The sequence below is a fragment of the Cervus canadensis genome, chromosome 24, assembly GCF_019320065.1.
Source record: "Cervus canadensis isolate Bull #8, Minnesota chromosome 24, ASM1932006v1, whole genome shotgun sequence".
In the NCBI taxonomy this organism is placed as follows: Eukaryota; Metazoa; Chordata; class Mammalia; order Artiodactyla; family Cervidae; genus Cervus; species Cervus canadensis.
This window is the reverse complement of record NC_057409.1, coordinates 23,897,032-23,910,054: the sequence shown is the minus strand read 5'-3', so window position 1 is coordinate 23,910,054 and position 13,023 is coordinate 23,897,032. Positions and strand designations below refer to the sequence as shown.

Below are 13,023 nucleotides of genomic sequence, written 5' to 3'. Positions count from 1 at the left end.
TGGCACCCCACTCCAATACTCTTGCCTGGAAAATCCCATGGACGGAGGAGCCTGGTAGGCTGCAGTCCATGGGATCACTAAGAGTCGGACATGACTGAGTGGCTTCACTTTCACTTTTCACTTTCATGCATTGGAGAAGGAAATGGCAACCCACTCCAGTGTTCTTGCCTGGAGAATCCCAGGGACGGGGGAGCCTGGTGGGCTGCCGTCTACGGGGTCTCACAGGGTCAGACACGACTGAAGCGACTTAGGAGCAGCAGCAGCAGAGGACCTTTTTATCTTCCCCTCCCCCCTTTTAAACTAATAATAAAGTATTAGCTCTAGAGTTTAGGGAGTGTGGGGAGTTAAAGTTCAGGTGGGCTTTGGAGTCAAACATGTTGGTTAAAATTTCACCTTATCTGTTAGATGTGTCTTTGGACACAATCTGCTTGAAATTGGGTTTTAGTGACAATTAAAATGAGATGATACAAAGCTTCCTACACTGTACTTCCTTGCTTGGTATTCAGAATTGCTTCCTATTAATTGCAAGCCGGGTGAAAATTATAGTTAACACTTCATGCCACCAAATACAGATTTTTGCTTTTCATCGCTGTGCAATTCACTTACTTAAACTTTGTTAGAGATAAAATGCTAAGCTGAATATTTACCAGATATGAATAGTTATGTAGTCTGGATGCATATTTGGGTGTTGTAGGCTACACGGAAGACGAGGGGGAGGGGGATAGAATTGGGTGGTGGGCAAGGTTAACCAAGACATCAGTTAATTGTGGGCATCACAGTGCCCCCTCTGGAGCATTTTCTTGTCACCTTCTCTCCCTGTGTGGGTCACTCCCTCTGCCCCCAGTGAATTTGTAGGAGAATTTTCAAGCGTAGGGGTTCTTTCTCTGCTCTGGAAATTGAACTTTCAGATGCCTTTTCTTGGTGGCGGTGAGTGTAGGAGCGAAGACTCTCTGTATTGGCAGGGTGAACATCAGGGTTATTGACCTAGTCCCTCCTGTGGCTATGGCAAAGTCATGGATTCAGAGCACCTCCTGATTCCATTGTCAGGTCTCCAACTTGTGGAGGTTGATGGGTTGAGACACTCTTATGTGGCATCTCTCCTGAGCCTGTGACATTGTTGTAGATGAGCCACATCTGAGCAGGCAGAACCGTGGAATATTATTACAGTGTGAAGGTGGTCCCTTTGATAGCCTGTGCCCCCTACCCCATATATTCAGGCATCTACAGTTTGTTTTTTTTTTTTAACTTTTATTGAAACACATTGTCTCTGGAAGCTTTTCATATGAGGATTTGTAGCTTTTTGTGGGGAGGGGGAGTTAGTACAATTTGTATGACTATGATATTACTAATACCCCTTGGTAACAATTTAACATCAGAATTTCATAGATTCCTGAAGCATATTATTTGAAGGTGATTTTGTAGGTGAGTATTAATCTCCATTACTTTATGTGTAATTATTTTTATAACTCCAACTTCTCTCTTCTGTTTTCTGACAATTACTCATGGTTCTGTCTGCCCTCCTCCTGCCTCCACTCTGTCTCCTGTGTTCTTCTCAAATAATAGATGCCCCACAGGGAAAGATTTTCCTTTAACCTGATCATTGTGAGTTTAAACAGAAGCTAAGTAAAATTATGTAAGATGTAAATAACTTATTTTGACCTAATACAGTTGACCATCTATATAGAATATTTTAAAAACATTTCAGGTGTTTGAACCTAACTAGGTATAATCACACTTTCACATTTAAAGATTTAGTGTTGACGAATCTTTCATTGCACAAATAATGATTGTGCTGGTGCTCAGTCGTGTCTGACTCTTTGTGACGGCATGGACTGTTTCCTGCCAACTCCTCTGTCCGTGGGATTCTCCAGGCAAGAACACTGGAGTGGGTTGCCATTTCCTCCTCCAAAATAATGATGGGTCATCTCCTAAAGTTAAACTTGACTCATCTTGTTATTTTAATTAGCAGTTGTGAGAGTATAGTAAAGGTGGACGTTATTATAGTCTTCAAAGATTAATGCACTTTGACCAGTTATAGCTTTTTTCAATTTTTTTATAATTAGGACTGTACGTTGAAGTCCCTCTAGGTTAACTACATGTACATATAACTTATTTTTAATGGCTGTATATCATCCACACTGTGGATGTATAAGTTCTTTAACCATTCTTTGATTTTAAATTGTTTTCTATTTTCAGTTGTTAAAAAAATTTCCAGACAATTTTCCTATCTAGTAGGATTTATTCAGCAGTTCAGATTAGGCAGCATCCAGTCTAGCAGACAGAAAGGAGCTCCAAAGAGTTGTACGAAGCAGGAGATTTTTTTTCCCCGGCTGACCATGCGGCATGCAGGATCTTAGTTCCCGACTAGGGATTGAACTGTGTCCTCTGCAGCGAAAGCGCAGATTCTTAACCACTGGACCTCCAGGGAAATCCCAGCAAGATATTTTTATAGATCACAATAAGTGAGAGAAAGGAAATTATGCTGGGCATTTGCTACTTGGTTCAAGAGGGTTACTTTGCTTTATATGGAGCAAAGGAATTGGACCTGGGTCAGGTAACTTGTGCTGAGCAGGCAAGGCTGATAGGATAACACACGCCTGCTGTTTCTGGGAAAGCTGAGCACAGAAACTTAGCCAGGTTGTACTTTGCTGACATGGGGTTTAGCATGAGCTACTCCATCTTGGGCCTAATCTGGTTAACTTCAACAGTTTTTTTGCCTTTGAAGCAGTACTGTCTGCATCCTCTAAGCCTTGCCTTCCGACTGTACTACTTACCATAATTCCTTGTTATATCATCTCTCCTTTTGTTCCTTGAATACTAGAACCTCAGGTTTTCTCTCACTCATTACTCCTATCCTATCCTGAGCTTCAGTGGTTTCAGCCTTTCTGTTCCTTGGCCTCCTGTCCTTAAATGATCTCATTCCAGTCTGCCTCTGCTTCCCCTTTCTCAGTTACTGTATCTACACCTCCCCACGAGCAGTAACTAAACACCCTCAGCTGTCCTAACTTCAGACACTCTACGCAGACTACTTACTGTTACTACCTCCTGTGGTTCCAACTTAACTCCTGTGCCTCAACTCCGACAATTCTATAACCCAAGCCAGGATCTAATTCTCTTCATCTGTTTCCTTCTCATAAACCTTTCCCTCTTCATGGCATTCCTTTCTCAAGTTAAAATTCCCTTATCAGTCATTTTATTCGCTGTCTTGGAAATAGCCTTAGTTTCTTTGTCACCCCCCGCCCGCCGCTTTACCCTCTTTTGTTCTGGTGTTGCCTAATAGAATCCCCTCATTGGTTCAGGCAGCTCTCCCTGATCGTCTTTGTGCTCTGCCAGCTGACCTTGTCAGGGACGCACACACTGGCTTGATCGGTTTCACCGACCACACGTGGGCCTTGTGAGCTGCCAGGTGAGCTGCTGGTGTCTCCTCCTCCACTCACTCTCCTGTTTTCCTAGATGACTGTCTTATACTTTCTCAATTTTTTAGTCGTTTCCTTTCTTTCTCCCTCTCAGCCAGTGTTGCGTCCTGTTACTCTGATCACATAGAAGCACCCAGAAGAGGATCTCCCACCAGCTCCTTCCCACCCACATGTCCCTGCCTTCCTGTTCCTGTCTGAGGCCAACCTCTTCCACTTGGGTACCATGTTCACCCTCTCTCCTACCCAAAGATGTTACTGTCTTCTGCACCCTTCATATCTGTCATCTGCATCCATGGATATGGAGAGCTGACTGTACTGTGTCATTTTATGTAGACAGCTGGAGTATCCCAGGAGTTTCCTGGAAACGGCCCTCCTAGGATTCAGAGGAATGACTGTAATCCTTATCGTTCCTCTTTTGGGTCATAGCCATCACTGTCCTTGCAAGCTGCACTATCTCTTACCATAATATTTATTTTATTAGCCACCCTACATGGCCTGTGCGATCTTAGTTCCCTGAGCAGCAATCGAACCTGGGCCCTGGCAACGAAAGCACCAAGTCCAGCCACAGGACTGCCAGGGAATTCCCGTGGCTCTTTATTTTTAAAACAAAAGGAATTGCTTTGTCCTGCCCTATTACTCATTTCTCTAATCCTCTTCCTAGAGATCTCTTCTTATTTTTTCTTTAACTGTCTCCAGTTGGGCTCTCATCTTTAACATCAGTTCTTTTCAAAGTCAGTAATGACCTTCACATTGTCAAATCCAGTATCTTAATTCTTAGTCCTCCTCTTTTTTTTTTTTTTGATTTTTGAAAAAATTGTTGTCTTCCCTTGTGGCTCAGCTGGTAAAGAATCCTCCTGCAATGTGGGAGACCTGGGTTGGGAAGGTCCCCTGGAGAAGAGAAAGGCTACCCACTCCAGTATTCTGGCCTGGAGAATTCCACGGACTGTATAGTCCATGAGGTGGCAAAGAGCCGGACATGATTGAGCAACTTTCACTTGACTTTCTTTTCACTGTAAAAAAAATTGTAGTAACATATAACAATTTACCGTTGTAATCACCTTTAAGTTCATTGGCATTAAGCATATTCACATTGTTGTGCACCGTCAGCTGTCTCCAGAATGTTCCCATCATCCAGACTGTCCCATCATCCAGCAAACATTGCTTCCGTTCCCTCAGCCCCTGGCAGCTCTAATCACCATCTCTGTGCCTTTGCTTATTGTAGGTATCTCATATCAGCGGAGTCAGATATTTGTCCTTTTGTGTCTGCCTTATTCCACTTAGCATGATGTTTTCAGGGTTCATACATATAGCATGTATTAGAACTTCATTCTTTTTTTAAGGCTGAATAATATTTCATTGTGTGGCAGTCACATTTTGTTTATACACTTAACCTATCTTGAATATTCAGCTTGTTTCTTTCAGCTGTCACGAAATGCTGCTGTGAACTTCGGTGTACAGATATCTGTTTGAGTCCATGCTTTCAGTCCTTTTGGAAGTATACCCACAAGTGGAATTGTTGGATCGTATGTTAACTCTGTGTTTAATTTTTTAAGGGACATCTGTTTCCAGTAGCAGCTGTACCATTTTACATTCCCACCAGCATCAGTAAGTGTTCCGGTTTCTCCACTTCTGCCTCTGGGCCAGTGCTTGTCATTTTCTTTTTTTTTTCTTCTTTTTTGATAATGGGTGTGAAGTCTCCATCTCATTGGTGCCTCTATTTACATCTGTCTTTGCTGACAACACCTATAGAGCGGGTCGGTCCTCCTGCCCACCCTCCTGTCCTCTGTCAGCAGTGGCTCCTCCTCTCCTGCCCCGTTGCTGGCCCTTCTATTTGCCATTTGCACGTGTTCTCACTTCCGAGGCATCTCAGCCAGTCTCACAGTTGAAATACCATAAATAGGCTGAGAATTCCCAAAGTTACCTCTCATCAAACAGAACTAGTTTTTTTTTTTGTTGTTGTTGTTGTTTTTTTTTTTGGGAAAATCTGCCCTCTTGCAGTCTTCCCTTCTCAGTAAATGCTGTTCAGTATTTTTTTGATGTCTCAAGCCCCAAACTTCAGGGTCACTTTTGATTCCTTTTTCCCTCTCACTGTATCCAAAGCTGTACCTTCAAAACAGAGTCAGAAGCAGGTCGTTCCTCACTGCCTCCTTCGTCCCCATTCTGATCTAAGCCAGTATCACCCTCTGATCCTGGTCAGGGCCCCCGCAGCGGCCGCAGTCCTCCTCGGTATGGTAGATCAGATGGCCGCACTCGTGCCAGCTCTGTGCTCACAGTGGTGCTGGCCCTGCAGGATCGGGTCCCTCTCAGCATCCTCTCTGCCCTCATCTCTGCTCACTGTTACCCTTCCTCCCTGGGCTCCACTAGAGTGCTGTTCTCCCAGATGACTGTGTGCTCACAACCTGTGAGATGCCGCCTCTTACGGTTTTATGATGCGGCAGTCGTCTGCTCTCCCAATTTTATTCCCTTGCACCTGCTTTGTTTTTCTCAGTAGCTCTGGTTACCTCTTGGTATTTAGTTATTTGTGCGTGGTCTGTTTGCTTCCCAGATTTTGTTCATGACTATGACTTCATCCTCTGAAAGAGTTCTGGGTGTGGAGTCTGTGTTCAATATTTGTTTGGCAAATGAATGATTGAATTCTTGTTTTTATGTGCTTAGTAAGCACTTGCTTTTCTGTAGAATAGTGTTCTGAATGTGGGGATTGCCAAGGGGGTGTGTGTGTGTTTTAAATACTGCCAGATTACTTCAATGCACTCTGGATATTGTAGTCTTTTACATGTTTGTGAAACTGTTGGATAAAAATTAGTATGCCTTCATTTTAATCTTGATTACAAGTTTAGGAGAACATATTGTCTGTCTGTTTTAGCCATCTGCTTTTCCTTTTTTGGGTTTCTCTGTATGTGTTCTTTGCCCAGTTTTCCTTTTTATTGCTTGAATTTAAAAAAAAAAATTATTGAAATTCTTTGTATATCTTGTCATGGTATTTTTTTCCCCTAAATCTCAAAGTGTAGTTGATTTATAGTGTTTCAGGTGCAGAGCATAGTGACTCATTTATATATATTCTTTTTCAGATTCTTTTCCATTATAGATACAAGGTATTGAATATATTTCCCTATGCTATACAGTAGATCCTTGTATTTTTTAAATCTATTTGGGACCCAGCAATCCCACTCCTGGGCATACACACCGAGGAAACCAGATCTGAAAGAGACACGTGTACCCCAATGTTCATTACAGCACTGTTTATAATAGCCAGGACATGGAAGCAACCTAGATGCCATCAGCAATGAATGGATAAGAAAGCTGTGTAACATAATAACCAGGAATATACTCAGCCATTAAAAAGAATTCATTTGAATCAGTTCTAAATGAGGTGGATGACTGAGCCCATTAACAGAGTGAGTAACCAGAAAGATAAAGACCAATACAGTATACAATCAGGTTAGATTGGATTTAAAGAAGATGGTAACGATAACCGTATATGCAAGACAGAAAAAGAGACACAGATGTATAAAAAGACTTTTGGACTCTGTGGGAGAAGGCGAGGGTGGATGATCTGAGAGAACAGCATCGAAACATTATATTACAAAGTGTGAAACAGATCGCCCAGCCAGGTTGGATCATGAACAAGTGCTCAGGCTGGTGCATCTGGATGACCCAGAGGGATGGGATGGGGAGGGAGGTGGGAGGGGGGTTCAGGATGGGGAACACATGTAAATCCATGGTTGATTCATGTCAATGTATGGCAAAAACCACTACAATATTGTAAAGTAATTAGCCTCCAACTAATAATTGGGGGAAAAAAAATCTATTTGGTATATAGTAGTGTTTATCTGTTAATCCCAGATTCCTAATTTATTACCTCCCACCCTTTCCCCCTTGGTAACCATGTTTGTTTTCAATGTCTGTGAGTCTATTTTTGTTTTGTAAAGAAGTTCATTTGTATATATTCTTTAGATTTTCCATATAAGCAATATGTGTTTGCTCCTTTTTGATCTTTTTATTTTTTTATTTTATTTTATTTTTTTACATAGTGAAAACTTATATTTGGAATTAGCCAGCTGGACTCAGTTTAGATGATCCCAATTTTGTTGGCAACATCCAAAGCATCATAGTCAGGAGCCAGTCGAACATATGCCTTCTTCTCTCCATCAGGCCTGATCAGAGTATTGACCTTAGCCACGTCAATGTCATAGAGCTTCTTCACAGCCTGTTTAATTTGGTGCTTGTTGGCCTTGACATCCACAATGAATACCAGTGTGTTGTTGTCTTCTATTTTCTTCATGGCTGACTCAGTGGTGAGGGGGAATTTGATGATGGCATAGTGGTCAAGTTTGTTTCTCCTGGGGGCGCTCTTCCGAGGATATTTGGGCTGCCTCCTGAGCCGCAGTGTTTTGGGCCGCCGGAAGGTGGGTGACGTCCGGATCTTCTTTTTCTTGTGGCTGTGGACACCTTTCAACACTGCTTTCTTGGCCTTCAAAGCCTTTGCTTTGGCTTCAGCTTTAGGAGGGGCAGGGGCTTCCTTCTTCGCCTTCGGCGCCATCTTCTTGATCTTTTTAAATCATGTTTCACCATAATGTTGAATCTGTAAGAGTTAATAAGAATTAATCTGTAAGAGTTGATAAGAACATTTTGAAAAATGTGACTAGTGAAGGCCTTATCAGATACTTAAAGCAGTAGTTCTCAAATACTAGTGTACATTAAAATCCCATGGTTGCTGTTTAAAACCGAGTCTGCCAGTAGTTTTCAGCCTGCAGGTATTGGGAAGCTGAGAAAGGGAAAGACGGGTCTGAGGAATCTCCACTGAAATATGCTCTAAGGTAATTCTGAAGGATTGGTCCGTGGACCACAGGTAAAGGAGCGCTGCTGTGAATCCGCCCCTGGTGTGGTGTGGTGTTAGCAGAGCTGTGGGCAGGTGCGTCCAAGAAACAGAACAGGGTTGAGAACTGAATCCAAGTGTGAACCGTAACTTACTATTGAAGGTGACACTTTGGTTAATTGAGGAAATGATGGCTTATTTAATAAATGGTTCAGACAGTTCATCTGAAAGAAAAAGTTAGCTTTCTCCCTTACACAGTGGGGAAAAGTAAACTCCATGTTGATTAAATACAAAGATTTTGCGAGTACTAGAGAAAATACAGTGCACAGGGGGCCAGTGGTTTAATCCTGGCGTGGATGAGGCCTTCTTAAACTAGATTGGAAACCTCGACACTGTGAAGGAAAAGATTAATAGACTTAATGGTTCAGATTTGCTTTCTGGAAGGTGATAATCATATTCTAAGGTCTGACAGCATAATAGTAGCTGTGACTGCTTTCCTAATGTGGATGAAAAATGTTGCTTTTCACATCAGTAAACAAAGGATGTTGTGGCCAGGAAGGCACAAGCCTCTGCGACTGCCTGAACTGAATCCTCAGGAGATTCAGGGTAGAGAAGAACACAATACTGGCTCTAGACAGTAAGGTGCATATCAAGGAATGATTTCAGTGAGCCAGGCTCTTGCATCTTCCTATGCATAGAAAGGCACTAATAAATTCATTAACTTGGTGTTTGTTTTTTCTTCAATTATCAGAAATCTTTTGATGTGCAACTACCTGGTTTGTTTCTGCAGAACTCATATATACCTTGGCTCCTTCCTGATCTCTCTGCAACAGCCCTTCAGAGCTGAGAGCCTGTCTCCTGGGCTTCAGTCCTCAGTATGTCTGCAGAATAAAACATAAACACTCGACTTTTTGGTTGTGTGTTCTTTTTATTTCACTCAACACTAGTCTACAGTTTTCTATAGACACTTGAGCAGATAGGAAGGATGTAATTGACCAAAGTTTTGTTATTTTACCTGGTTTATCTAAAACACTGTAGAAAAGTCAAATGTCTTACTTGCATGTGACTGTTGCATCAAGGCTGCATTTGACACCACTTGGCTCTCCTCCCTTGACTTTCCCCTCCCTCTCCAAGTTCTCCTCCTTCATTGATCTTTTCCGTGGGATTTTTCCCCTCTCAGCCTTGGCATTCCTCCAGAGTTTTCTGTTCTTGAACTTGTCTTAGAGATCTCCTCTGTGTTCTCTTTGCGCAGCTCTGACTCCTTTTAGCTTTCACAGCTGGTGTGTTTGGATGACTCACGGACATCTTAAACCCATTATGTTCAGACTTGTATTCCCCTCCCTTCCCCCAGTCTTCCAGCCACTGACCAGCCTCTTCATTGTATTTCCGTCTCGGTTGAAGGCACCACACTGTTTGCCCTCCTTCTGTTGCCTCTGCTGTAACTTGCGGCTTTGTTCTGTGCGCGATTCAGGTACAGAACCACCCCCGTGTGTTAAAGCAGAAAGATTTCAGTCGTTGGCAAGGCTGCAGGACAGCTGCCACCTTTGCCACCCTGCGGGCAGATAGGAGCCGGGAATCCTGGCTGCTTGTTCTATGCCTCACTCAACACAGCCTCCTGACCCGTGGAGGAGAGGATTATTTGTTATCTTTTATGTAGTTTACTTCCCTCCACTTCCTTCTGCCTTCAGGGCATCCTCCGAGTACAGTTATTTTCTAATACTGTATGTGTACTTTGGAATGTAAACTAAGTTTCTTCCTCAGCATCAAAGGCCACAACAATTTGACCTTTAAGATTTGGGGTCTTTAATACCCTGCCCTCGTCTCCTCATCCCTTCCCTGCTCTCCTGGGTGGCTGATTGTTTCCTGAACTTTCGGTGTTTTTTCACGCTATATGGTATCATCTATTCAAAATCTCTCTTCCTCTGTCCACACTTTGAAGATCATAGTAAATTACTGTTTGGGCCAAGCAGACTTTTCAGAAAAAGCCTGAACCCACCTCTTCCTTTTACTGTACTCTTCCTGAAACTCTGCTTATTCTCAGTGATTAGTACTTACTGTGGTTTTGTAGTTTCAGCTCTTATATTTAGGCCTATGATCAGTTTTAAGTTACTTTCTTTGTATGGTATAAGGGGTTCATCTTTGTTATTTTACATGTAGCTGTCCAGTTGTTCCAGCACTGTTTGTTGAAGAGACTGTTTTTTTCCCTGTTGAGTTTTTTGCTGTCTTATTGAAAATCAGTTGTCCATAGCACAGAGGTTTATTTCTGGACTCTGTTTTGTTCCATTAATCTGTATGCCATTTTGCTAGTAGCCCAGTGTCTTGATTAATACTGCTTTGTATGAGGTTTTGAAATTAAGATGTGTGAGCCCTTTAACTTTGTTCTTTTTCAGTTTTGGCTGTTCCGGCTAGTTTGAATTTCCGTGTGAATTTTAGGATCAGCTTACAGAATTCTGTTAAGTCAGCAGAGATTTTGATAACCTTCGTATTGAATCTGTGCATCAGTTTGGGGAATGTTGCCATTTTAACAATATTAAGTCTTAAAATCCATAAACAGAATGTTTTCTGTTTAGGTGTTTAGTATCTTTAAACAATGTTTTGTGGTTTTCATGGTACAAGTTTTGTACTTCCTGTTACATCTCATCCTAGGTGTTTTTGAAAGGGTTGTAAAAAAAAAAATTGTTTTCTTACCTTCACTTTTGCTAGTGTATAGAAATACAGTTGATTTTTTAATATTTACCTTCTGTCATGAAGTCTTTTGCTGAACTCTGTTCTGTTAGGTTTTCAGTGTATTCATTAGGATTTTCTGTAATGCAGTCATATCATCTGTGCATAAAGGTAGTTTTTTTAAATCACAGTATTTTAAAATTCAAGATAGAAACATGCAGTATTAAATTTCAGAGTACTTAATGAGGTCACATCATTCTCCTGGGTTATTAAGTGCATCTGTTCTCTGCATTTCTGGTATCCCGGAAGTGGTAGGGCCGTTGTTTCCATTGTACCACTTGTCTGTACAGACATCTTCAGTGGCTCCCCATTCCCTTTCTGGCAGAAATCTAGATTCTTTGGACTCATTCTTCAAGGTATTACCTAACACATTGTCAGAGAAGAGAGCTGGGAATGGTGAACAGAGCCCAGAGATGAGTTGGGAGTCTTTGGCCTCTCACAGCTATGTGTGAGCAAATTCAGAGGGGTTCCTTATCTTGTAAAAATTGCAGAATTTGTGTTTTAATTTTTGAAGAATGGTTTCCTTTAGTTCTCTGAGCATAGTTGTAATAACTACTTTGATGCCTTGTCTGCCGAACCTGACATTGGCGTCTCTCAAGGAGGATTTCTGCTGCCTGTTTGTCCCCCGTACTTGTGGGTCATACTTTTCTGTTGTTTTGCATGCCTCCTAATTTTTTGTTGTGAACTGGACATTTTAGATATTTTGTAGCAGTTCTGAAGACTAATGTCCCCCTCTCCTTTTCCACACCTTCCTGTGTTGTTTGCTTGTGTAGTGACTTAGCTGACCGATTTTGGTGAAGTGCACCTTTTCTGCAGTGTGTATCCTCTGATGATGCTCCTTCAGGGCCCAGCCTTGGGAACACACGCAGTTACTTGGGAGTACCCTCCGCAGGGGGTGACGGCACGGTTTTAGTCGGGCTCCCTCTAACCGTCTGTCTCCATGACCTGCCCCTGTTGGCGCCACACTCAGCACAGACTGTCCACAGCTAGCGAGTCGATTGCTTTCTCGTTTTGGACAAAGCCCTGGGCCCTAAGATGCCCCACACTGTGTCCAGTTAGATTAGATGCTCTTTGTAGGAGTTGTGTTTGAGGCTGTCTTTGAGCTGCCCTGGCTCCAGGAGGGGTCTTCCTCAGTGTCTCTTTCCATGATTCTGTTGAACTTCTCTGGATGCCAAGCTTCCCTTCGGCATGTTTTCTATTGTAGACCTACCGGCTTCATCTTAGGTGCTCACGACCAGTGTCTACGTTGTTTTCTCCAGTGCCATTAAGCTTGAACTTGTCTGTTCTGTGTTCCAACTCAGTCAGTCCTCTTAGTGACTGCTAGGGGGCTCTGTATCCTTTCAGCCTGCTTCTCTGGCCTGTGGAGCACCTCTGTCCCATTGCTCCAGGGGCACCGTGTCCTCTGCTCTTGAATGGGGTCCTGGCCTTGGCTGCAGCCACCGGTGGAGCTGCTCTCCCTGCATCGACCTGATGAACCACAGTGCCCAGTATTCGTGGTCTGCTGCGTCAACAGTAGAGCTTCTGCCCTGAGCAGAGACGGGGTGAGGGGATTCCTCAGGGCTCTCGGCCACACTTTCCTGGAATAGAATTTCTGCAGCACGGAGGTGAAGAGCGTCAGAAATCACAATCCTGGAGGTGGAGCTGGGTGGAGTGGTTGGTAGTTTGCTAGGTGATAGTATCACCTACCCGCAGTACAGGGCTGCGTCCTCTGCCTAGCGCCCTCTCCCCCACTCGGCTCAGGTATCGCTGCCCACAGGGGCCCGCCCGCAGCCGCGAGTGGCCTCTGCAGCCTTGCCTGCTCACCTCGTGTTTCCCTGACCTCATGGGGTTCCTCCCACCGGGTGCTCCCAAGGAATGCATCCGCACCCTGCGGGGAGAAGCTTAGGCGGTTTCCTTCCCTGTTCCAGTCCCTGTCTTAACACATGGAAGAGTCTCAGTAAATCTGAGAAATGCAGCATGTAAAATGATCAAAGTCTGCTACCTTCTTGCTTTATAATGTAATCTGTCTAAAGTGAAGAATATCTAGAATCTCTGTGGAAGGGGAATTTCATGCGGTTTGCTAACTCC

General features: G+C 43.2%; 2 protein-coding genes across 4 annotated transcripts in view; one reads left to right on the top strand and one right to left on the bottom strand.

Moving 5' to 3' along the window:
* Positions 1-13,023, top strand: part of ACSL3 (acyl-CoA synthetase long chain family member 3) — a 75,489-nt gene that overhangs the window by 27,161 nt on the left and 35,305 nt on the right. Inside the window, exon 2 of one of the 3 annotated variants that reach the window (XM_043444749.1) lies at positions 4,970-5,021. The exons of the other annotated variants lie outside the window; for them this stretch is intronic. The gene's annotated coding sequence lies outside the window, so the exon portion shown is untranslated. The remainder of the gene's footprint in view (positions 1-4,969; positions 5,022-13,023) is intronic. 3 annotated transcript variants of the gene reach the window in all.
* Positions 7,431-7,962, bottom strand: LOC122426103 (60S ribosomal protein L23a). The gene has a single exon (XM_043444750.1). It carries the CDS (start codon positions 7,954-7,956, stop codon positions 7,486-7,488), a length of 471 nt encoding a protein of 156 aa, XP_043300685.1. The 5' UTR covers positions 7,957-7,962; the 3' UTR covers positions 7,431-7,485.

Bases quoted from the DNA above. Each gene is read 5' to 3' on its own strand.
- LOC122426103 (XM_043444750.1), bottom strand. From the start codon at position 7,956: ATGGCGCCGAAGGCGAAGAAGGAAGCCCCTGCCCCTCCTAAAGCTGAA.